At 42.1% G+C, this 23,867-nt stretch overlaps 2 protein-coding genes across 20 annotated transcripts in view; both read right to left on the bottom strand.

Moving 5' to 3' along the window:
* LOC139044359 (sodium/hydrogen exchanger 9B2-like) overlaps positions 1 to 8,064 on the bottom strand; it is a 55,102-nt gene extending 47,038 nt beyond the window's left edge. For 11 of the 17 annotated variants that reach the window (XR_011501295.1, XR_011501297.1, XR_011501296.1 and 8 more), the window contains exon 1: positions 7,363 to 7,939. Coding sequence is in view for 7 of the 17 variants with exons in the window: in XM_070503792.1 (XP_070359893.1) it covers positions 7,363 to 7,918 (556 nt within the window). In the remaining 10 variants the exon portion in view is untranslated. The other 6 variants (XM_070503799.1, XM_070503801.1, XM_070503798.1 and 3 more) reach the window with 5 other exon arrangements.
* A 559-nt stretch (positions 8,065 to 8,623) lies between these two features.
* Positions 8,624 to 23,867, bottom strand: part of LOC139044360 (dehydrogenase/reductase SDR family member 6-like) — a 30,168-nt gene continuing 14,924 nt past the window's right edge. For all 3 annotated transcript variants that reach the window (XM_070503808.1, XM_070503810.1, XM_070503809.1), the window contains 4 exons: positions 16,891 to 17,004; positions 13,182 to 13,240; positions 12,512 to 12,604; positions 8,624 to 9,945 (listed from right to left, as the gene is read on the bottom strand). In XM_070503808.1, the coding sequence (XP_070359909.1) occupies positions 9,892 to 9,945; positions 12,512 to 12,604; positions 13,182 to 13,240; positions 16,891 to 17,004 (320 nt within the window). In that variant the 3' untranslated portion in view covers positions 8,624 to 9,891. The remainder of the gene's footprint in view (positions 9,946 to 12,511; positions 12,605 to 13,181; positions 13,241 to 16,890; positions 17,005 to 23,867) is intronic.

The raw sequence follows: 23,867 nt of genomic DNA, 5'->3' as shown, positions 1-23,867 counted from the left end.
AGATTTTTATCAGAAAATTACACTGAGAACTCGGAAGATATTTTAGATAAAAGCGCCTATACACAGAAACAAGTTTTTTTCTGCTTCTCCATCAAGGTAGTGCCTTATTCAGACTGATATCACAACCTGTACACTATATTAGGAAAAAAAACCTATCCTGCGTCAAATGGTGAAATTTTATAGATTTCATAAATTCAGTAAATAACATGAATTTAATCAAATTCTGTGACTCAAATACAGATTTCAATAGAAGAAGGAGGTTTGACCTGAGCCCAGGGACGTGGCTGCTAAGACCATCTGCCTGTCCACTTGCATGTAGGTCAGTAGGTCAGGTGTCACCTGCATACACACGCCAACGGCTGCTGACTCTCTAGCATTCTTAGTATACAGAATTTCCTACAGGACTGACCCAAACACTTAGAAACAATCTTGGCTCAATTTGAGCTTTGCTTTCCAGTATTATGGATATATGCCACCAAAATCATAGAGCTGTGGACCTGAACAGTTTCCTTAGTCTTTCCTCCAAACCTGAGAGAAAACTGCACATCAAGAAGATGAGCAGTTCTGTATATGAGTATGGATGTAAATAGAGAAAAAAGGTCTGTTAATAGTAGTTGCCTTTGGGGTGGAAAATGGAATTGAAGAGGTTGAAATTTCATTTTCATTCTCTATATTTCTGTACTGTTAGGATTTTTACAAGAAGACTTTCTTACGCAATTTAAAATACACTGAAAAAATTTATGCAATTCTTAAAGCTTTAGAGAAAAGGAATACAGCTTTCCTTGGTAACACTATTTTTCAGAGATAGAATCTCGTCATTTGACTTTAGGTAACTTAATCCCACCCGCTACAATTTAAGGTCATTTTTGTTTTTGTGGTTAAGAAAATGGAGAACTGCCTAGAATCTTCTACAGCAGTTTTCAAATATTTCTTAAGCCAAAAATCTTTCACCAAATGAAACCTTTTCCTGAAACCCAACAAATGGGACAGAGAAAAGGTGGAGCTGAAGGAGCCTATCACTTGCCCTGCTCCTTCTGGCAAGTGAAGCACAATTAAAACCCTTTTGTAAACACACTTTCACATAGAGGAGATGTTTGTTAAATCAGCCTTCTCTTTTTCAGGTTATCTTATTAATCTAAATGTTTAAAGGTGCTTTCTGCGGGCTGGCCTGGTGGCACAGTGGTTAAGTTCACACGTTCCACTTCGGTGGCCTAAAGTTCCCCAGTTCGGATCCCAGGTGCGGACCGACATGCCACTTGTCAAGCCATGCTGTGGCAGGCGTCCCACATATAAAGTAGAGGAAGATGGGCATGGATGTTAGCTCAGGGCCAGCCTTCCTCAGCAAAAAGAGGAGGACTGGAGGCAGATGTTAGCTCAGGGCTGATCTTCCTTAAAAAAAAAAAAGTGCTTTCAGTAATATTTCAGAGGAAATAAAAGAACTATGATTTGCAAATGTCCAAAGGCTTACTGCTATCGACTGAATTACTGCTAAAAGATCATTACATGGATAAAGGCTGATTATTCCTGTTGTTTGTTGTCTGTGATATGGACTGTCCAACATTTACTGGGATGTTCTTATTGAGAATTTACATATATTGCTGGAGTACAATATGTGCTGTATTCGTACATTTGAAGGAGCATCTCCAGGACTGTTCATGAAGCCTTCTATAATGATTACAATGATAAACATCACCTACCTTCGGGGTTTATCCATTCACGTGTTGAAAGGGGGGGTTCTCAGTCTCACGCAGTACTTCTATATAGAACATACAGAAACCTTCCAGTTCCTGGGTCCTGCTAACCAACTCTGATCTAAGGCTCATTTTCCAAAAGGACCACTGCCCAGCCGTGACGAATTCAGATCAAGTGAAGAGTAGGGCTTAAAATGTCCTTGATAAATAAGTACTGAAACGACTGAGAATGTTTCCCTGAACAAGAACGACCTCATCTGAAAGTGTTAGCGTGCCAACCACATGGGACCAAGTTATCAGAGAAAAACAACTGCTCTGCTGTTTGGTTAACTGATACAGACACGTAAAGTAAAACACTGTATAATGAGATATGAATGAAAGGAAATTATCCCTAGGTAAGAAAGGACCCAGTACTTGCTTTTCTCCTTTGTAATCTCTCTCCTCACCTAGGAAAAAAGCATTTAATTGAAAGTTTAAAATATTATTTCTAGGCCTACTACAATCAGAATCTCCAGAGACTGAACCCCCCAAGTGTGGCAGACAGGACTTACTAACTACCTAAAACCACTGCTCAGGCATGCCGGTGGGGCCCTCCTCCACCCCAAGGGGTAAATCACGACTGGGCTAAATCAATCTCTCTAACACCATTCCTCTCTGCCGGCTGGTGGTTCAGAGCTGAGCGTAATTCACTCTGTCCAATGAAGTTTGTGAGCAAGGCTATTGGAGGCCACTGGGTAAGACTCCTAATAAAAAGACAGGGAAGCAAGAGAACCCTCTCCTCTTTGTGCCTTTAAATTGTGTGTGTGTGTGTGTGTGTGTGTGTGTGGAAATGGAGCTGTGGAGGGGCACTATGTTTCTTGGAACTCTAGCAGCCATCATTCACCCATGAAGAAAAAGGCAAGATTGGCTCATAGAAAGTGACCTAGAGCCTGATATCACTGGGGACCGAACAAACCCTGGACGCGCTTACCTTCAGACATCTTGTTGTGTGGGAAAAATTAAACCTGTATTTTTGAAAGTAATTTTGGCCAAATATCCTGTTACTTGCAGCCAAAAGCACCCTAACCAATCCAACAGGTGATTCTGACGCAGAGCCAGCTCTGAGAAGTTCTGATGAGGAGCAGTGATGAGGGACCTTTGGCTCACACATATCTATCTCCCTAGCTTCTTGACATGGTGCAAAATCTTCAGAGGACACACAACCAGAACACTGCCTTTGTATTGATATATCTCAACAAATAAACCGAAAATAACAATTTTAGTAGCTAAAGACCAATACCAAGGTTTTTAGGACCACCCTTTTAGTCAATAGAGATCATATACATTGTAAAGTTGTATATTTTCCCTCCCCATCCCTGAAGTTCATTTGTAATATTTGAATATCGAATTAAAAAAAATTGGGCTTATAAACATGTGATTGTTTTCTAAATTTCTACCCATGAAACAAACAAAACAGTAACACAACACCACTACCATCCCTGCCTGCACTTCCTTTTTGCTCTCTCTACTTGGTAAAATTCTATCAGTCATTCAACATTTAACTTACAAGTCACCTTCTCAATTAGTATTTCCTAACTCCACATAGACTAGCTCTGTCCCTCTTTCTTCTCTCTGAGGACTCACTCACTTATTTGACAAACATCTATTAAGCTCTTGCTATGTTCTAGTCCTTGTGCTGGGGATTCAAAAGTAAACAGTCTGACATAGTTCCTCTACTCAGAGGTTAAAACCTAATCAGAGAATGACAGATCATTCCTTAAGCAACCATAATAGAATGTAGTAAGTTTCAATTTGGGGCACATAAGACAGCAACCCCATCACTTCAAAATCAGTGACGTTCATCAGACTTTCACTGGATAAGATACCAAGATGACTGAGATGCAGTCTCTATTCTTTAAGGGAGGCACAGAGACTGATATGTGTTCATCAAACCAGTTTCCCCTGCTGCCTGCGCACACAGGTATTTGACATTTCCTAGCCTCTCTTGCAAGTCAGTGTGGCATGTTACTGAGCTCTGGCCACAGGACGTGGGCATGAACAATGTCTGCTACTTCTACTCTTCACTTGTAAGAAACCTCTCATGCAGTCTTCCACATACCCTCTCTTTTCCTGTCCATTGCCTGCAAACTAAGGACTCGACGGTCTTAGGGGATGGCACAGCCATAATATAAAAAGAGTGTGGGTTCCTGAATCACTGAGTAGAAGGCCACTAGCTGAACACCTGATTGAACTTTCCATGAGGGAGAAATAAGCTGCCTCTGTGTTGTTACTGAGATTTTGAGTTTATCTGTTATAGCAGCTAGTGTTACCTCAAGGTAATTTAATTGTGATGTGAGAAGTACAGTCACATAGTTAAACGGAGAAAGGAGGTATTGCCTACTTGTCTGGGGTCAAGCCTTGAAAGAGGACCCACTCTTGTGAAGAAAATAAAGACCAGTACAGGCAGAGAAACCACAGGATTAAAGGATGAGAGGTGAAAGAGAATGTGTCTGTAGGGAACTCTGTGTATATCTGCATCAACTACACCATAAACGGCAAGATGCGGAGTGGTTAGAGGACAATGGGATTAATCCTTACTGTAAATCCTGTGTCACTGCCTCCTAGTTGGGCCATTTGGGGCAAGTTACTTAACCAGTACAGATAAGTTTCTTCATCAGTAAAATGGTGAAAATGCCTATGTCACAGAAAATCTTAAAAAAGTACTAAGTACATCATGCAGTCCCAAAATAGTCCCCTCAATGCTTTCTCCTCCTTTTATAGGATTTTCCCTGAGAAGAAAGCATACATGTGCTGAAGGGACACTGGTAAATTCAAACCTTTCAGTCCTTCATGTAAACCACAGAAAAATAAAGGAATGGATTTCGAAAAAGGCAAAGAGCTTTTATGATATCAACAAGATATCTTTAATAACTTTATAAAGCTGTTAAAAACTCTTTAGAACTTATCATAATTGTGCTTTCTTTAACATGCAGGATACATGACTCTAAAAACACTGAGAACACCACCGCCTCACACAAGTGCATATACAGGCAGCTCCATTCCCCACATACTGTGTTCCTAGGCTTTGTGTGCAAAAGATGTAAACCCTTTCCCCTAGAGGAAACATCTGTTCTATCATTGGGGTCTGTGAGCAGCCTATCAATTATCAATAGGACTAGGAAACAGTTGGGCATGAACCAGATACTCAACAATTTCTTGTTACAGAATACATTCTGTAAATGTTTTAAATGAAGAAGGCGTTTACATTATATTTGTACAGCAAGAGATGTCAGAGATAATCTAGTCTATGCGTAACAAACTCAAATACCTTCAGGGATAAACTCAATGTGGGGTCTGCAGCACCCGGTGAGGGCACAGCCCAGCTGAAGGCATCAGATCACTGCAGGCCCCTGGGCCTCATCTCATGTCTTCACTTCCCATCAAAAGAAACTGAAGAGATTAGGTTTAGATGACTCTTGGAGGCTACAGAGCAAACATATTAATGAGTCAGCGCAGAAAATAGAAACCACTCCAGGTATTTTAAGCAGAAAGAGATTCTACAGGGAATTGAGTGAACTGTTCAAAGGGCTAGAGAGCAGGGTCTACGCTGGGCCTCCAGGAAGGACTTCTAGAACACTAGTAACTGAACCACTGGGGAATGTACTATTTTTGCCTCAATCAGGAGACCCCACAGGGACTACAGCGTTCAAGAACAACACTGTAGCTGAGACCCAGAGAGGCTGGGATCTGGAAGCTGCCTGGACAGAGAACACAGAAGATGTTTCCCACCTCCCTCAACCACCTCCGGACAGCCAGAGAGCTGGTGCTTCAACACGACAACGCTGACCTGGCTGTCCCTGCTGCTGTAAGGCCCTCCCAACACCCACAGTTCTGGAGACTGGACACTCGCATCTCCTGCACCGTCCTTGTCAACAGAAATTCGCCAAAAATAGCAGGGAGATGCCTCTGCCTCATCCCTGCCTTCGAAATCTCAGGCAAGTCATCTACTTGCCAGACGCTAATTTTACATCCAGAACTCTACCTGCGAGGGAGTCTAGGAAATACTTTAGCTTTCCAGTTTCGCCTGTACAAAGAGGCATACAAGAAGCAAGCAGGAATGGATGTGAGGGCCAAACTTCCACATCCAGGATAGCAACTTTTGGTGTAGGCCCCAGGGCTCAGACCTACATCATCGACCTTTTCCCACTTATTCTACAATGCCTTCTAGGGAAATCCTAAAAAAAGGAAAAAATTAAAAAATAAAAATACAGGCAAAATATGCTGGAAAATATATTATGCGATTCAGTCACTTTGCTCACATCATTAGCATACCATGAATCCACTACCTAATTTTTTGTTAGGTATATTCTGATCCATTGGATTTTGAGTTACTGAATGGCAGAAACTTTATTTAATTCATATTTGTATCTCCTGTCCCCATGCCTGCGTGGCCCAGAGAAGACACACGGGTACTTGCTGAATTGAAACGTTACATTCTTGACTTGGAGAGAAACAGTAAACTAGAATTTCACGAGAGCACTTTGTAGCAGCAATAACTTCAGGCGGAGGCCCCATTAGAGAGATGGAGTGGGGTTGAAAAGGGCTTTTAGTCTTTCAGTGGAAACAGAGGTTGACTTGTCTCAGTAGGGTATCTGCCTCTCTCTATCCACTCATGTTATCCATTTCTTGACCGGAGGCTAAAGGAAATGTGGCTTCCTGCTGTTAATCTTCTAGGGCAACAAGTACACCAGCTTCTAGGGTGAGATAACAGGCTGCTGCCTGGGAAGTACAGTCACTTGACATGTTGATAGTTCTGAGAAATGCGTTCTCGGGCAATTTTGTTGTGCAAGCATCAGAGTGTACTGAAGCGGAACAAAATGTGTGACCCCAAAATGTGTTCTTTCAACATGAACATTATTTTAGGATTATTTGTAAGAAAAAAAAGACTCAGAGGTTTTTCTTGTTACCTTCACTTTAAGCGCCTAAAAGTGATACAAAAACCTGTCTCAGGAAGCGAGCTATGTCACCTTGGTGTGACAAGAACGAGGCAGTAGAGCGGGAGGAGCCTAGAAAAGCCTGTTTGCTGGGCTCCCCTCTGTCTTCTGTTTCTGCGTGGCCAAACACTTGTTTTCCAAATGTTTGCTCCTTTTCTCCTACCTGTGAACTGCCTTCCTACCCTCTGAAGCCCCTGGCTCTCCCCACCCCCAACATCTTTTGTCTTCAGCTGAGGATGGCATTTAAGGCGAGGGCCTCGGCCATTTTGGCAAGTTACTTGTTTTCCTGGGTTTCTCTCGTGTACACACGCTATTAGGCTTTCCTTCTCCCGTTAGAGTCTCTCGTGGCGATCTGATCATAGAGCGGCCAGAAGAGCCAGAAGGCAGAGGAGCATCTCTCCGCGCCCCGCAGCGCGCACGCAGCCCCGGCGGCAGAGCCCGCACCGCCGGCTGCAGGGCCGCTGACGCCCCCGCGGGAGGCCCGGGCAGCACGGCCGCCCCCAACTCGACAGTGGTGCCGGCTCCAGCGGCGGCGTCTGGGCGCAGCGGCACCTCGGCCCACAGGAGCCACACCCTCCGGTTGTTTTAAGAACTAAAATAAACGAGAGAAACCCACCGCAGCAACAACTAACAAGTGAGCGCGCACACAGCCACGCACCCCGGACCGCAAGCCCTGAGGCCCCGCCGGTTCCGCTTACCCTGGCGTCTCGGGGGCCCAGCTCGCGGCCCGCGGGGGGCCCGGCTGCGCCGCGGCTCAGGGACGGCCGGGCGGGCGCCCGCACGCATCGCCCCAGGCGGCGCCCCGCCCTCTCGGCGCGGGAGACCCGGGCGGGCCCGCGGCCTCCACGGGTCCGGGGCTCGGCGGCGCGGCGCTGGCGGCCTTAGGCGCTGTGCGGGCGGGGAGCCGGCGGGAAGGGTCGGGCGAGGCCGCGCGGGGAGGGCGGGCCGGCAGCCCGCGGCGGGGAGCCCGGTTCCCGGGCCGTGCCGTCGCGCGCTCCGGGCGCACCGCGGCGCGTCTTCTCCGAGGCGCCGCGAGAACAGGACCCTTGCAGCGAGCGGCGTGGCGGGCGGCTCGTCCCCTCGGCCGCGTGTTGGCTCGAGCCTCCCGCTGGCCCGCGTGGATGCTGCGGTGCCGGCGGCAGCCCGCGTCCCTCCCCTCCCCTCCCCTCCCTTCCGCTTCGGGTCTGCCTTCCCTGATTGACCCCGCCACCCGAGTGTGAGCCTGGGCGCGCGCCCCTTCCGGGGCATTTCCATGTCCTTCAGAAATAAAGAATTTCTTACCTGTTTTTTACTCCTTTAAGCAACTGCCAGTTTTAATCACCGCTGTTCAGGCGAGACAGACAGTGTCCAGGACCATCCCCAGCAGACAGGAGCCGCTCCTCCTCGTCTCTCAGGTGCTCCTTTGTGGACAGGATGGAGGAACCCAAGTCCCGTCCCATGACCTGGCTCAGGCCGTCTACAATGGTTATTTTCCTACACTGACTCTTCCTCCCTAAAGCTTGAAAGGCTTCTGGTGACATCCAGCTTCCTCTTACCACAGGAGTGAAATGTATTTTTCCTTTTCTTTCAGTCATATGCTCCTCATTGATCCATCAACCTGATTAATTAACCTTACTTTAGAGAACATGAACTTTTGGGCTCCAGTTTACTTTTATTGTTGACACTGTTTTATAGTTCACAGTTAGCTCTGAGAGAACTGACCCTGAGGGTCATGAGTTAATGTTAGAATCCACTGCAATTATTATAACAAAATGTTATCCTTTCATTGTCCATTAAAAATTTCCTTGTTAATATTAATTAACATTCTAAGAGAAAAGACTGCTCATTTATTATCTATATGTGCATCATACCATTTGGTCTTTTGAGGTAGCTACAAATAAAAAACAAACACAAAACGCTAAAACTAAAAGAACAAGAAAAAACTTCCTAGTACTCTCTCATACATGAATTTACTTGAACTTTTTCTTGGAACTTTTATTTTCTTTAGTTTTGTTTCCTGTTATATGATTCATTTATATTTATTTATCCAGAGACTATTTCTAAGTTTTATATCCTCCTGTCTGTTATCCTGGAATTTGGTGAAGAAATCTATACTTAATCTAAAAAATATCCCTCAAACTGATGATACTGCTGATGCAGATCAAGGCTGCCCGCTGGAGAGAAGCCCAAGGCGTCCTGGCCTACATACCGATCTACATCATCCTCCGGGAAGCACAGGACATCCTGACCTCATTGATCTGATTCTTACCCAAAGTTCTAGGACCACCCAATAACCAGACGCCACCTGCAAAGACACCATTTTAACATTTTTTTCATGATCTTTCCTTTGTCTTGTAAAGAAATAACTCACATACCTATGCCTTATAAATTTAGCCCTACCCTCAACCCATTGCAGCCCTTCACCGCCCCTGGGTCCTGTCCCCATGCTGCAGCTCTTCACCGCCCCTGGGTCCTGTCCCCATGCCTGCAGCTCTTCACTGTCCATGGGTCCTGTCCCCATGCTACTCCATGCTATTCTCTTAATAAAAGAGCACTTCTGCCAGACCTCGAGAGTCCAAGAAATCTTTCTTTTGACTCCTCGGCTCGCCAAGCCTGCATCACTGCGTTAGTTAACTATTATGTTTCTTAGGCTCATGTCAAATGTCATTGTTTATTTTAATAAAGATCTTTTAGTTAGACTAAGAAAATAGTACTTAATTCCAAGTGATAACATCCATTAAGTATAAACACCTGATGATTATTTTTATTTTATATAACAGACCAACATATAGTTCTGAATAGTCTATAGTTCTTTTAACATAAGTTAGTGAAGCCAAACTCCTTCCTACCTTTGCTGTTCATTTATAACGGTGTAAAAATTTTAAATTAGTATCCACATACAGACCAATGCAGACCTGAACAAAAACATCTGAATATTGGGAAATAGAAATGAATACACTTTTCTTTTAAAAAACTTACTTTTTTCCTTCATATTTTAATTTTATATGCTTACAAATTGAGGCTTATTTTAAAAACTATTCTTTTGCAGTGATGTTATTAAGCTACAATGATTTCAAAAGAGATTAAAATATTTAAAGAATCAAATTCTTGTGAACAATGACATCCTTAAAAAGGGCTTGTTTTCATTAATATTCCATTAATAGGAAAGAGATGATGAGTGAGTTTTCTTCATAGCCGGGTTTACAGTGTATAGGAAGGGCCTGCCTTCCCAGCAAGGAGATCCTGAATCACAAGCTCCAGCCTCCATCAATGATGACAGGATTACCTGTGATGTAGGCAGACTGTAGTGATAAACACAAGGAGACACAACAATTAGCCAGGTTTAACACAGGTTGTGTTTCTTCAATTTTTGTATGACTGAGATAACTAAACAATTTACTCTCCTGGTAACAGGAAACTTCACTTAACAAACAGAATTTAGGAAAATTAGAATTAAGTTTCGGGTGATTTAAAACTTCTGAGTGTTCTTGTGATCCAGAGCTAAGTGGCCTCTAGCTGGTGTTTGAGCATGTATCACATTCTACACAGGGGCTATTAGGTATTTGGTCTCAGAATCAGAAAATTAAGCAGTTTGGTGATATATACCCATTCTCCAAATTAGGATAAAGTCGAGGCTAAAATAGTACACTTTAATTTTGAGACTCAGAACTATTCTAAACTAGCTGAGTTTTATGCCACTAATAAACTTTTGAACATAATCAAGTGTGTCAGTCATAAAGTGGTGGTGTCAATTTACAAATAGAATTGTTTTAAAAGATGGTGTATATTTAGTTGGTCAACATACACAGGTAATTCCACGAACTGGAGCATGCTAAATGTGTTTTTAAAATTTATGTGAATACTAATAATTATCTATTGAACTACAAAAAAATATTCTATACTAACTTCAGACATCTAAATCTGTGTAAAACTAAAGGAGTTAAAAATATTACTGTTTTTTCCCCACAGAATTTTTCATTTTCTAAAGAATTCAAGGTGAAGTGATCCTTGTGGTAGAGGTTTAACAGTCTTTTAACTTAAACATGGATAATAAAGACTCTAATTTGTGTTCTTAGTTTTAAACTCATCTAAAGCCTGAGACAATGGAAGAGGCAAGAAGGAAAGACATCATAATAGAAGAACAGAAATTTTTTTTTTTTAGGAAGAGTAGCCCTATGCTAAGATCTACTGCCAATCGTCCTCTTTTTTTTTTTTTTTTTTGCTGAGGAAGACTGGCCCTGAGCTAACATCCATGCCCATCTTCTTCTACTTTATATGTGGGATGCCTGCCATAGCATGGCTTGACAAGCGGTGCATAGGTCCACACCTGGGATCCAAACCAGTGAACCCCTAGCCACCAAAGTGCAGACTGCAAACTTAACTGCTGCGCCACCAGGCTGGCCCCAAGTTCAATATATGAAAACGGATCATATAAAGCAGATAAATCAGTTTATCAAGAAACAACCCCAATTCCCTCAAGTTTTTTTAAAAAGGCAAGTTCTCTGTTTTATATATGGACTCCTCTGGTCTCCTCTAAAAGGCCAATGGTCCTTTTGTTGCACATTTCAAGCCAGAACATTTCTAAATATTTGGTAACTTAAGTTCTGGCTAAACAAGGACAATTTAGCTTATCAGCAGTACCTCAAAATCAAGTGAGCTCTTCTGAAGATATAGATTCAGAGAAATCACAAAAGCCAATGTATGCTCCATTAATCAAATGCCTAGCAATTTCTCCAGCTATTAACAGCTGTTGTAATAGTTCTGACAAGTAGTAACTGCTCTGTCACTAAAACATTTCAACCCTTCTATCTGCCACATTCATCAACCACCTCATGTGCACCAAATCACTGTAAAGAGGAGCTAAGTGGCCAGTGACACACCTCTCTCCTGCCTGCTCCCTTTTCCTTCTTTCTGCTCACACGTTAGTTTCCAGGGCATGTAACATTTCAAGACATAACATAGGGGGATATTCTTGTGCTCTATTCCTTATAAATGTAGTTTCTGCCTTCACAGTTGTAAGCCATTTAAAAATATACAATAGCCATTAAGGAAGAAACTGGGGGGCTGGCCCGGTGGCGCAGTGGTTAAGTTCGCACATTCCGCTTCTCAGCGGCCCGGGATTCGCTGGTTTGAATCCTGGGTGTGGACATGGTACCGCTTGGCATGCCATGCTGTGGCAGGTGTCCCACATATATAAAGTAGAGGAAGATGGGCACGGATGTTAGCTCAGGGCCAGGCTTCCTCAGCAAAAAACAGAAGGACTGGCAGTAGTTAGCTCAGGGCTAATCTTCCTCAAAAAAAAAAAAAAGGAAGAAACTGGTTACTAAATAGATGCAAAGTGGAAAGAGACAGAATTAGGAATTTCCATATATGATGACAAACAGTAAAAATTCATAGGAAAAGAGTCAGTGGGATTCTTCTAAATAAGTTTCCAGTAAAACTAAGAACACCAGATGCCAATTCTGTGTCTCCTGGACACAATTATATCTGGTTAACTCTCTCCCCATTTCACCTGAAGCTCTCATGATTTTGGAGGTTCGTTTGATTTACACTTAATCAAGGCTTCCCCAACTGTAATTTTTGAAAGTAACTGTTTCTCATAAAATTGAGTGATTTAATTTTTTTCCATCCTCCATTTTATTTGCTACAAGATTTGGTGACATATAAACTTGAATGAGGAAGAGTTAGTGGCTCAGATCAAAGTGGTTTTTCTTTGAGCAAATTAAATCAGAACTTATCCCTACCTCGTAAATGCAGCAACTTAACGATCATATGCTGTAACTCTGTAAAATGACATTACTTGATGAGCAAAAATAGCGGGCCAATGTGATTGAGAATAATGACCTCCCTGGGAAGAATAGCGCTTACTTCATCAGAAGCCAGGTACACGCAGAGCAGGGCTATTTCTTCTGCGGTTGCAAATCTTCCCGTCCTCTGTCTCTTCAGGAAGTCGCTCCGTGCCTGTGACCAGACACCACACCAGACATCAGTGGTGTGAGCTAAAGTATGAACTCACTGGCAGCACCTTCAGGAGGCAAAGCAAGAGAGATCTACAGAGGCCACTGGCCTGCTGCCTCGATTATTCACGCATGATACATGAGAGTATCATTAATATTATTAACTGTGGGCCACGCAGGACTATGGTGACTCCTACGCTGCTCAAACTATTTGTGTTATACTAAAACCTACAGACACTGTGACAGATCAGGAAGTTAATCTTAAAGTAGAGGGTTTTTAAATTTTTCTGAAAATGTGGTGAAATATACATAATATAAAATTTATCATCTTAACCATTTTTAAGTGTACAGTTCAGTAGCATGAAGTGCATTCACACTGTTGTGCAACCAATCTCCAGAAGTCTCTTCATCTTGCAAAGCTGAAACTCTATGCCTACTAAACACTAACTCCCCAGGCCCCTCCCCCAGGCCCGGCTACTACCCTTCTACTTTCTGTCTCTATGCATTTGTCTACTCTGCGTAAGGAAGAGGGCATTTTTTTTAACTAAAAGATTTAAACACATTTAATATAGGAGACATACCTCTTCAGGGTTTGGTCTGGCTTGTATTCTTTCTTGCAGAGATGGGGTATCAACGGTTCCTAAATCAAAGGGTGACATTCAGCTTGGTTACTTACTTAGACTGAAAAAGAAATTGGCAACTCAACTTTAAACTTCCTTTCCGTAGGATACAGGTACCAGAGAAATCCTGTCCATAACTTGGAACAGCAATTTCACCTCTTCTGCCTGCCCTTTTATTTCATAGGCTTATAACTTCTTTAACAGCATTTCCATGATTTTTAAAAGCACAGACTACAATTCACTATGACACTAGGCAGGGACTCTGAGTGAAACACCAGCATTTTAGTCGCATTACACTGACATGATACTTTATGGACTGTATGCAGTTTTACAGGTATTATCTCAGTAATCCTCACAACAACCCTGAGGGCTAGGTAATATCACACAATTCTTTACCAGTACAAGGACCCACATTGTCTCAATGATCTCAAAACCATTCTTTGCTGTCACGTTCACTCTGAATCCTCAGGGACAGCTCCATGCTTGTCACAGTCCTTGGTTCTAAATTTTCCTCATTATCTTGCCAGTTTTCATTGGCTTCAAATTCCTATTTTAACATTGTTTCATGTTTTTCATTGAAAAATATAATTTACAATATTTTACTTAAAAAAAGAAAAATAAGAATGACACTAAAATTTTTACAACCCCACTTAGTTCACCTTCCTACAGAGCAAGTTCCCCAGACTTTTTTTGTTAACGTATGTAACCTGTAAATTCTCAGGAAGCCTCTTTCTGACTGACAGTACTCCAGGAGGCCACACGGTCTTCCTACGGTCACGGAAAATGATCTGCAGTCATCCTTCAGGTCCATCTTTAGAGCGGGCTCCTCACAGCACTGCAGATTTGAGGTCTGCTCAGAAATAATTCCTTAAATTTATGACCATTTGCCATTTCTCTGGAGAGGCTGGGAAGCTTCAAAATTTGCACTTTCTGACACTTTTCTGTCTAAGAACCCTTTCTTTAGCTTCTTTCTCCTCTCACATTTTACTCGGAGGGGCGGCACTCTCCCCACTCTGGGATGAAATTGCCTTCGCTACATTGCCTGGTTCATTAGAAACATTTTATACCTTCCATGTCACTGCAGCCAATAGTGCTGATAAAATTTCTGAAACCACATAACAAAGACCCCCTTGTATCCAGTTTCAGACAACATTTTTTTTTTTTTAAAGATTTTATTTTTTTCCTTTTTCTCCCCAAAGCCCCCCGGTACATAGTTGTATATTCTTCGTTGTGGGTCCTTCTAGTTGTGGTATGTGGGACGCTGCCTCAGCGTGGTCTGATGAGCAGTGCCATGTCTGTGCCCAGGATTCGAACCAACGAAACACTGGGCCGCCTGCAGCGGAGCTCGCGAACTTAACCACTCGGCCACGGGGCCAGCCCCTCAGACAACATTTTGCTTACTTCTCTCATCAACAGCCTCCTTAAAGTCCAAAATTTCACCAGCAGTGTGCTCAAGATGCCTTGAGCTTCTCTAACACTCTCCTCAAAATCCTTACAGCTTCTACAGCTTCCTCCCACTGAGGAAAATGAGCGTCACATCTTACATGTGGCCAGTATGAATGGCCATTAAATGAGAGCTGTGGATCAAGCCTATGCCTTCTGCTTCATTCCACTGTCACCTGACTCTGCTGTGTCCATGGCACAGGCTGACACACCATGCTACTGTCTACCCAAGTCGTGCTGACCAGCTGTGACTCTACAGCCATCAGCACCATCCCACACACACTCATTCCCCATCATGTTTCCTTCTGGGACTGGCTCAGTGAGTCACAGCTAGTTCCTTGTCCCAGAGAATTTGATAACATATTTTCCAATCTTCTGAAAAGGCTAGCTGCTAAAACAATCACATTTTCCAAATCATTTTGCCATTTATTCCACCGGGTAAATGGTACCAAGAACAGCTAGGCTCAGGTATCACCAGTTTGTATGTTAAAACCAAGTGAAACTGTCTCTTCTGTATCCTCCTGTTTCTTAGTGTTACCGATGTTTACCTTTTTAGTCCAAGAAAAATTATACACAACACCTCCATAAGGGGAATTCTGTAGCTTGAAAGTGACAAGAAATTTTCACATATTGAGGTATATGGGGTAGCTATTTTGGTTTAAAACTGATTTGGCTCGAACTAAAGACACCTGACTTATAGCCTATCAAACATCTGCCTTAACCATTAAAGAGGGCATTATGCATTATCTCAAAGTAAAAGAAGGCACTCTTTGAAGATAAGGATGCACACTTCCCCTCCTGTGCCCACCAGTATCAGAACTCTTTAAAGATAAGTTCCCCTTCCTGACATCAGGGTCATGTTGACCTGCTTGCTAATTTGCAACTGAGTATCTCTCTGAAACTTTGATGAATATGTATCCTGGGTGTGTTTTATGGATGTTCTGTGTTCTAAAAAGGTATAAAACTGTACTGAAAACCATGCCTCTCTGGAACGCTTTCTTCCTTTGTAGAGACTGCCTGATTCAAGTAAAACGCACCTTATCTTTCTTATCTATAAAATGGTTATTAGTTATTCTGTGTCAACAAAAGGTATATAGTCGTCTTCCCTCTTTAATAAATCAGTGGTTTTCAACCTGAGGGGAGACCAGGCTGGATTACATCAGAATCTCCTGTGGGGCTGTCCAGCCTATTCCCCGTCAACTCCCCCCCAGATCCTAGCATACCCTCCAGGTCGTGAAAGGTCCCACAGGGAACTGCAATGCTTCCCCTCCTCAATCCCCACACCAGCTGTGAACTACTGAGAAAAACCTGGATCCTGGATGTTCATTTCATTTCTTTCCAGAGAGGAAGTTAGTAATTCTTCTTAGGTAGCCTATATTCATGTTGGTCAGTGGAACCAGGTGAAAGGGCATATCTAATTAATAGACACACCTACAGATATTAAGAAAATGAGAAGTCATTCCTAAGAAATAGGTTATTGAATGCTTTAGTTTGGACACATTGAATGTCCTTGCTACTAATAAGTTCTGCTTTTCTCCTTTCTTTTATGAGCGGTCAGCACATTTGGGTGAAGAGCCAAACAGTAAATATTCTTGGTGTTAAGAACCATTTGTTTTCAACTCTGCTGTTGTAGGATGAAAGCAGTCATTGCCAATACAAGAAGCAAACTGGGTGTGGATGTGTTCCAATAAAACTATATTTACAAAATAGGCGGTGGGCTGGATTTGGCCTGCAGGCCATAGTTTGCTGACTCACTTTGTATAGCATCAAGGAAGGTATTAATCCCTCCTTTTTATCCCTGGGCCAACCCAGGTGATTTCCACGGCAGAGCCCCTGTGTTCTGGGAGGCTCCTCTTACTTTCTTCCGCTGTCCTGTGAGCATGGGCTACTTTTCATCTTCCCCCCGACACAGTCATCCCTGGTCTGCTTCCAAAACAGTAAGCCCTGGTGACTCATGTCTCTTAACCCAGTGGTTTAGAATTGCCGCCACGTGCATGAGCAGCATGTAAACTGTTTGCCTCAGTGGCTTATTCCTGATGACTTAGGATCTCTCTCCCAACTGACTGTTAGACTGTTACCTTAACAGGATGGGACTCTTTCCCTTTTGAACTTGTCCCAATGACAGGCCACAGTAACAGGTAGTAAACAAGCTTATGGAGATCTCTCTCACAGTGGCAAGTGGGATGTCACAAAGGACAATTTCATAGCCCTGTGGAGCCTAACTCACCTGGACACAAACAGTTGCACCTGATCCCCTGCTGGATGAAGTCTGCAGCCACGGACTTTGTGAGGCCAATCACGGCTGCCTTGGTTGTGCTGTAGACACATCTGTTCACAACTCCTGAGGATGAAGAGAAGGTTCGACAAGTGAAGGAATGAAAAACACAGTCTCCTCTAGAAAGGGAACACAAATTAGTGTCCCCAGTAACCAGTGTCATGCTTCCTCTCACCCCACTGTTTTTAAAAATTGATATCAGGTTTTCTCCCTTAATAGGGTGAGTTTCTGAATTTAGGAAAATAGTATCATTATCGGCACAACTCAACTGAGACTCAGGTGTTGAGATGCTGCACTTAAATGACAAGTGGTTTTAGTTTTTCATCATCAGCTGGGAGAAACCTTAGGCAGATTCCAAAAGAAAATTAGAAGTGACATCGGCATCATGGTGGAGTGAGCTGTTCCCTTTGTCTCTCCCTCTTCGAACTACAACTAAATGGTCATTCATTGATCAGCAGAAGATACCCACACAGCACCTCAGGATGCCTGAGAGACCTGCGCAGCTATACATTTGAAGGGGGATGGACTACCCCTGGAGAGGTGGTGGAGATAGGTGAGTACTCTTCTGGTCCCCCAGCAGACCTGTACACGCATGCAGCTGCTCTCCCAGCTGGAGGCCCATAGTACTGCTGCAGCCCCAAGGGTGGGAGCATGCCTCGGTGTGACCACAGGAACAGGTGATGGCAGCCCTGAGCCCCCGCATGATCGCTTTCTCATCTGGTGGGAGAGCCCAGAGCCACTGCAGTCCCAGGGAATGGCTAGGCTCAGACCCAGTGGGGAGGCCCTGCCCACAAAGCACTAATGGCTGGTGTGACCTAGGAGCAGATGGCAGTGGAGCTGTGCACCCAGGCAAACAAATTCCCAGCTGCCTTGAATGCCCATAGTACCACTGCGGCCCCAAGGGGTGGACTGCAACTCAGTGGGACTGTGGGAGCAGGCAGCAGCCCTGAGCTCCTGCATAATTGCTTTCTTGTCTGGTGGGAGAGCCCACAGGGCCTCTGCAGTCCCAACAAGTGGCCCAGGCTCGGACAAGCAGGGCTGACAGGGATCACGGTGGGCTCAGATTACACAGGTGCTGCCCCCTCTCCAGTGGTGGCAGGTGGAATGTATGACCAGATACTATCAGTATGCAAATGCACAAATCCACCCCATTGAATGGTATGAAGTATATTAATACTCCTGACCAGAAGGAAAAAGACAAATACTCAGAAAGCAATCCTGAAGGCACAGAAGTCTACAATCTAAATGACAGAGAATTCAAAATGGCCATCATAAAAAACTCAATAAGTTATGAGAACTCAGAAAGACCGTTCAATGAAATCAGGAACAAAATTAATGAACGGAGAGAATTCTTCACAAAGGAGATTGAAACTATAAAGAAAAAAACGATCAGAAATGTTGGAGATGAAAACACAATAAATGAGATAAAGAAAAATTTGGAGACCTTGAATGACAGAGCTGATATTACGGAGGATAAAATTAGCAATTTAGTGAACAGAAATACAGGTATTCCAGAGGGAGAAGAGAAGGAGAATGGAGCACAAAACTTGTTCAAAGAAATAATAGCTGAAAACTTCCCAACCCTGGGGAAAGAGCTGGAATTAGAAGTAAAAGAAGCTAAGAGAACTCCTAATTGCATCAATGTAAAAAGACTTTCTCCAAGGCATGGATTAGTAAAACTGGCAAAACTTAATGGCACGGAAAAAATACTAAGGACAGTAAAGCAGAAGAAAATCACCTACAAAGGAAACCCCACCAGGCTTTAATTGGATTTCTCAGCAGAAACCTTACAGGCTAGGAGAGACTGGAATGATATATTAAAAATTCTGAAAGACAAAAACTCTAAGCCAAGAATACTCTATCCAGCAAACATATCCTTCAGATATCATGGAGAAATAAAATCTTTCCCAGATAAACAAAAGCTCAGGGAGTTCATTGCCACAAGGCCCCCTACAAGATTTGATCAAGAAGGCCTTCATACCTGAAAAGAAGAAGAAAGGGTTTACACAGCCTTCAGCAAGGAGATAAACAGGCAGACAAAATCAGAAAACTGCAACTCTTTATCAGAACAGATTAGCATAACATTAAAGATGAAGGGAAGGAAAATATCAAGAATAAATATAGTCTCATCATTTTAACCACAAACTCACAATACAAAATGGAACAAGTTGTGACAACAATAATGCAGAAGGCGAAGGGGAAAGGGATGGAAACTGCTTAGTCAAAAGAGATAAGAGTCTATCAGAAATGGACTATCTCATCTATGACATCTTGTACACAAAGTGCAGGTTAACCACTAAAAAAATCACAACTGAGACACAAATGATAAATAAGCAGAAAACTGAGAAAACCATCATAGAGAGCCACCAAACTGAATCATCCGTCTGAAATACACGGGATAAGAAAAAGGGAAATACAGAACAACTGGGAAACAAGTGATAAAATGGCAGCATTAAGCCCTCATATATCAGTAATCACTCTAAATGCAAATGGATTAAATTCCCCAATCAAAAGACATAGAATAGCTGGATGAATTAGAAAACAAGACCCAACAATATGCTGCCTCCAGGAAACACGTCTCAGTTCTAAAGACAAACAAGCTTAGAGTAAAAGGATGGAAGACAATACTCCAAACCAATGGCAAACAAAAGAAAGCAGGTGTTGCCATATTTACAGCAGACAAAGTAGACTTCAAGATAAAAAAGACAATGAGATGGGGCCAGCCTGGTAATGTAGTGGTTAAGTTCACGTGCTCTGATTTGGAGGCCTAGGGTTCATGGGTTCAGATCTTGGGCGTGGACCTACACATTGCCCATCAAGCCATGATGTGGTGGCATCCCATATACAAAAGAGGAAGACTGGCATGGACATTAGCTCAGGGCCAATCTTCCTCACCCAAAAAAAAAAAAAAAGGCAATGGGAGACAAAGAAGGGCAGTATATAACAACAAAAGGGACACTCCACCAAAAGGATTTAACACATATGTGTATGTAACCCAGGAGCACCAAAGTACATAAAGCACCTATTAACTGACCTAAAAGGAGACATTAACAGCAACACAGTAATAGCAGGTGATGTTAACACCCCACTTTCATCAATGGATAGACCATCCAGAGAGAAGCTCAACAAGGAAATAGTGGAACTAAATGAATTACAGACCAGACAGACTTAATAGATATATATAGAACACTCCACCCAAAAGCCAGCAGAATACACATTCTTCTCAGGTGCACGTGGAACATTCTCAAAGAAGGACCACATGTTGGGAAATAAGGCAAGCCTCAATAAATTTAAGAAGATCGAAATCATATCAAGCATCTTTTCCAACCATAATACTATAAAACTAGAAATCAACTACAAGAAAAAAGCTGGGAAAGAGATAAACATGCAGAGACTAAACAACAACCTACTGAGCAACCAATGGATCATTGAAGAAATTAAAGGAGAAATCAAAAAACAACTGGAGACAAATAAAAATGAAAATACACGATACCAACTCACATGGAATGCAGCAAAAGTGGTCCTGAGAGGGAAATTCATGGCAATATAGGCCCACCTTAACCAATAAGAAAAATCTCAAATAAGCAATCAAATTACGCCTAACAGAATTAGAAAAAGAAGAACAAAAAAGGCCCAAAGTCAGCAAAAGGAGGGAAATAATAAAAATTAGAGCAGAAATAAATGAATTGAAACCAAAAAAACAGTAGACAGGATCAATGAAACTAAGACCTAGTTCTTTGAGAAGAAAAACAAAATTGACAAACCCTTGGCCAGACTCACTAATTTAAAAAAAAAGAGAGAAGGCTCAAATAAAATTAGAAGTGAAAGAGGAGAAATTACAATGGATACCACAGAAATACAAAGAATTATAAGAGAATACTATGAAAAACCATATGCCAACAAATTGGACAATCTGGAAGAAATGGATAAATTCTTAGACTCATACAACCTCCCAAACTGAACCAAGAAGAAACAGAGAATCTGAATATACCAATCACAAGTAAAGAGATTGAAACAGTAATCAAAAGTCTTCCAAAAAATAAAAGTCCAGGACCAGATGGCTTCTCTGGAGAATTCTACCAAACACTCAAAGAAGATTTAATACCTATCCTTCTCAAACTATTCCAAAAAATTGAAGATGATGAAATACTTCCTAACACATTTTATGAGGCCAATATCACCCTGATCCCAAAGCCAGACAAAGACAACACAAAGAAGGAAAATTACAGGCCAATATTGCTGATGAACATAGACGAAGAATCCTCAACAAAACATTGGTAAACCAAATACAGCATCACATTAAAAGGATAATACAACATGATCAAGTGGGATTTATTCCAGGGATGCAGGGATGGTTCAACACCTGCAAATCAATCAATATGATACACATTAACAAAATGAGGAATAAAAACCACATGATCATCTCAAGAGATGCAGAGAAAGCATTTAACTAGAGCCAACATCCATTTATGATAAAAACTCTCAATAAAATGGGTAGTGAAGGAAAGTACCTCAACATAATAAAGGCCATATATGACAAACCCACAGCCAACATCATACTCAATGGGGAAAAACTGAAAGACATTCCTCTGAGAACAGGAACGAGACAATGGTGCCCACTCTCACCACTCTTATTCCACGTAGTCCTGGAGGTTTTGGCCAGAGCAATTAGGCAAGAGAAAGAAAGAAAAGGAATCCAAATTGGCAAGGAAGAAGTCAAACTCTTGCTGTTTTCAGATGATATGATTTTATATATATAAAACCCTAAAGAATCCATAGGAAAACTATTAGAAACAAGCAACAACTACAGCAAAGTTGCAGGGTACAAAGTCAGCTTACAAAAGTCAGTTGCATTTCTATACTCTAATAACAAACTAACAGAAAGAGAACTTAAGAATACAATCCCATATACAATCCCAACAAAAAGAATAAAATATCTAGGAATAAATTTAACCAAGGAGGTGAAAGACTTACACAATGAAAACTTTAAGACGTTAAATGAAAGAAATTGATGATGACATAAAGAAATGGAAAGATATTCCAGGCTCATGGACTGGAAGAATAAACATAGTTAAAACTTGCATACTACCTAAAGCAACCTACAGATTCAATGCAATCCCAATCAGAATCCCAATGATGTGGAAATAGAACAAAGAATCCTAAAATTTACATGGGGCAACAAAAGGCCCCGAATAGCCAAAACAATCTTGAGAAAAAAGAATGAAGCTGGACACATCACAATCCCTGACTTCAAAATATACTACAAAGCTGTAGTAATCAAAACAACATGGTACTGGTACAAGAACAAGCACACAGATCAATGGAACAGCACTGAAAGCCCAGAAATAAACCCACACATCTACGGACAGTTAATCTTCGACAAAGGAGGCAAGAACATACAATGGAGAACGGAAAGTCTCTTCAATAAATGGTGCTGGGAAAACTGGACAGAAATATGCAAAAGAATGAAGTTAGACCATTATCTTTTGCCACACACAAAAATTAACTCAAAACAGATTAAAGACTTGAAGCTAAGATGTGAAACCATAAAACTCCCAGAAGAAAATATAAGCAGTACACTCTTGGATATCAGTCTTAGCAGTATCTTTTCGAATACCATTTTTACTTGGACAAGGGAAACAAAAGAAAAAAATAAACAAATGGGACTTCATTGGACTAAAGAGCTTCTGCAAGGCAAAGGAAACCAGGAACAAAACAAAAAGACAACCCACCAACTGAGAGAAAATATTTGCAAATCATAAATCCAACAAGGTGTTAATTTCCAAAATAGACAAAGAACTCATACATCTCAACAACAAACAAGCTGATCCAAAAATGGGCAGAGGACACGAACAGACATTTTTCCAAAGAAGATATATAGATGGCCAACAGGCACATGAAAAGATGTTCAACATCACTAATTATTAGGGAAATGCAAATCAAAAATACAATGAGATATCACCTTTTACCTGTTAAAATGGCTATAATTACCAAGAGAAAAACCAAAAAATGTTGCAGAGGATGTGGAGAAAAGGGAAGCCTCATCCACTGCTGGTGGGAATGCAAACTGGTGTAGCCACCATGGAAAACAGTATGGAGATTCCTCAGAAAGTTAAAAATAGAAATAACCATACCACCCACCTATTCCACTACTGAGTATTTATCCAAAGATCATGAAAACATGAATGTGTAAAGATATATGCACCCCTATGTTCACTGCAGCATTATTCACAATAGCCAAGATGTGGAAGCAACCCAAGAGTCCACCGACTGATGAATGGATAAAGATGTGGTATATATACAACGGAATACTACTCAGCCATAAAAAAGACAAAATTGTCCCATTCACCACAACATGGATGGACCTGGAGGGTAATATGCTAAGCAAAATAGGCCAGATAGAGAAAGACAAACACCATATGATTTCACTCATATGTGGAAGAAAAACTAACACATGGACAAAGAAAACAGTTTAGTGGTTACCAGGGGGAAGGGGGTTAGGGTGTGGGCACAAGGGGTGAAGAGGCACCATTTATAAGGTGCACAGAGTTCATTGACCTCCCCACCTTCCAAGGATACTGGGCCTGGGCCCTACACAAAGGAATGTGTCTGGGCTCAGGGCCACTTCGGCCCTGACTCTAAGGCACAAGTTACAAAGAATGAGTCCTGTGTCATGTTCCTTGTCTGGGCTGGCCACCCTGACGGGCACCTGACAGGACTTTAGAAACATCCTATCCATGGGAACGAAAAAGATAGAAGCACCCCATCTGTGGGAACAAGAAGAAATAACTCAAAATATCCAAATGTCTAAAACCCTGAGTCAGAACCCAGAGAAACCTTAGGGTAAAAGGGAGTCACAGGCATAGAACAATTGGGAGTCTCACTGAGGAAAGGACACCTTGCCTCAGACCCGGACAATCGGCACTCCC

This window comes from Equus asinus, unplaced genomic scaffold, assembly GCF_041296235.1.
Source record: "Equus asinus isolate D_3611 breed Donkey unplaced genomic scaffold, EquAss-T2T_v2 contig_803, whole genome shotgun sequence".
Classification (NCBI taxonomy): domain Eukaryota; kingdom Metazoa; phylum Chordata; class Mammalia; order Perissodactyla; family Equidae; genus Equus; species Equus asinus.
This window is presented reverse-complemented; position numbering and strand designations above follow the sequence as displayed.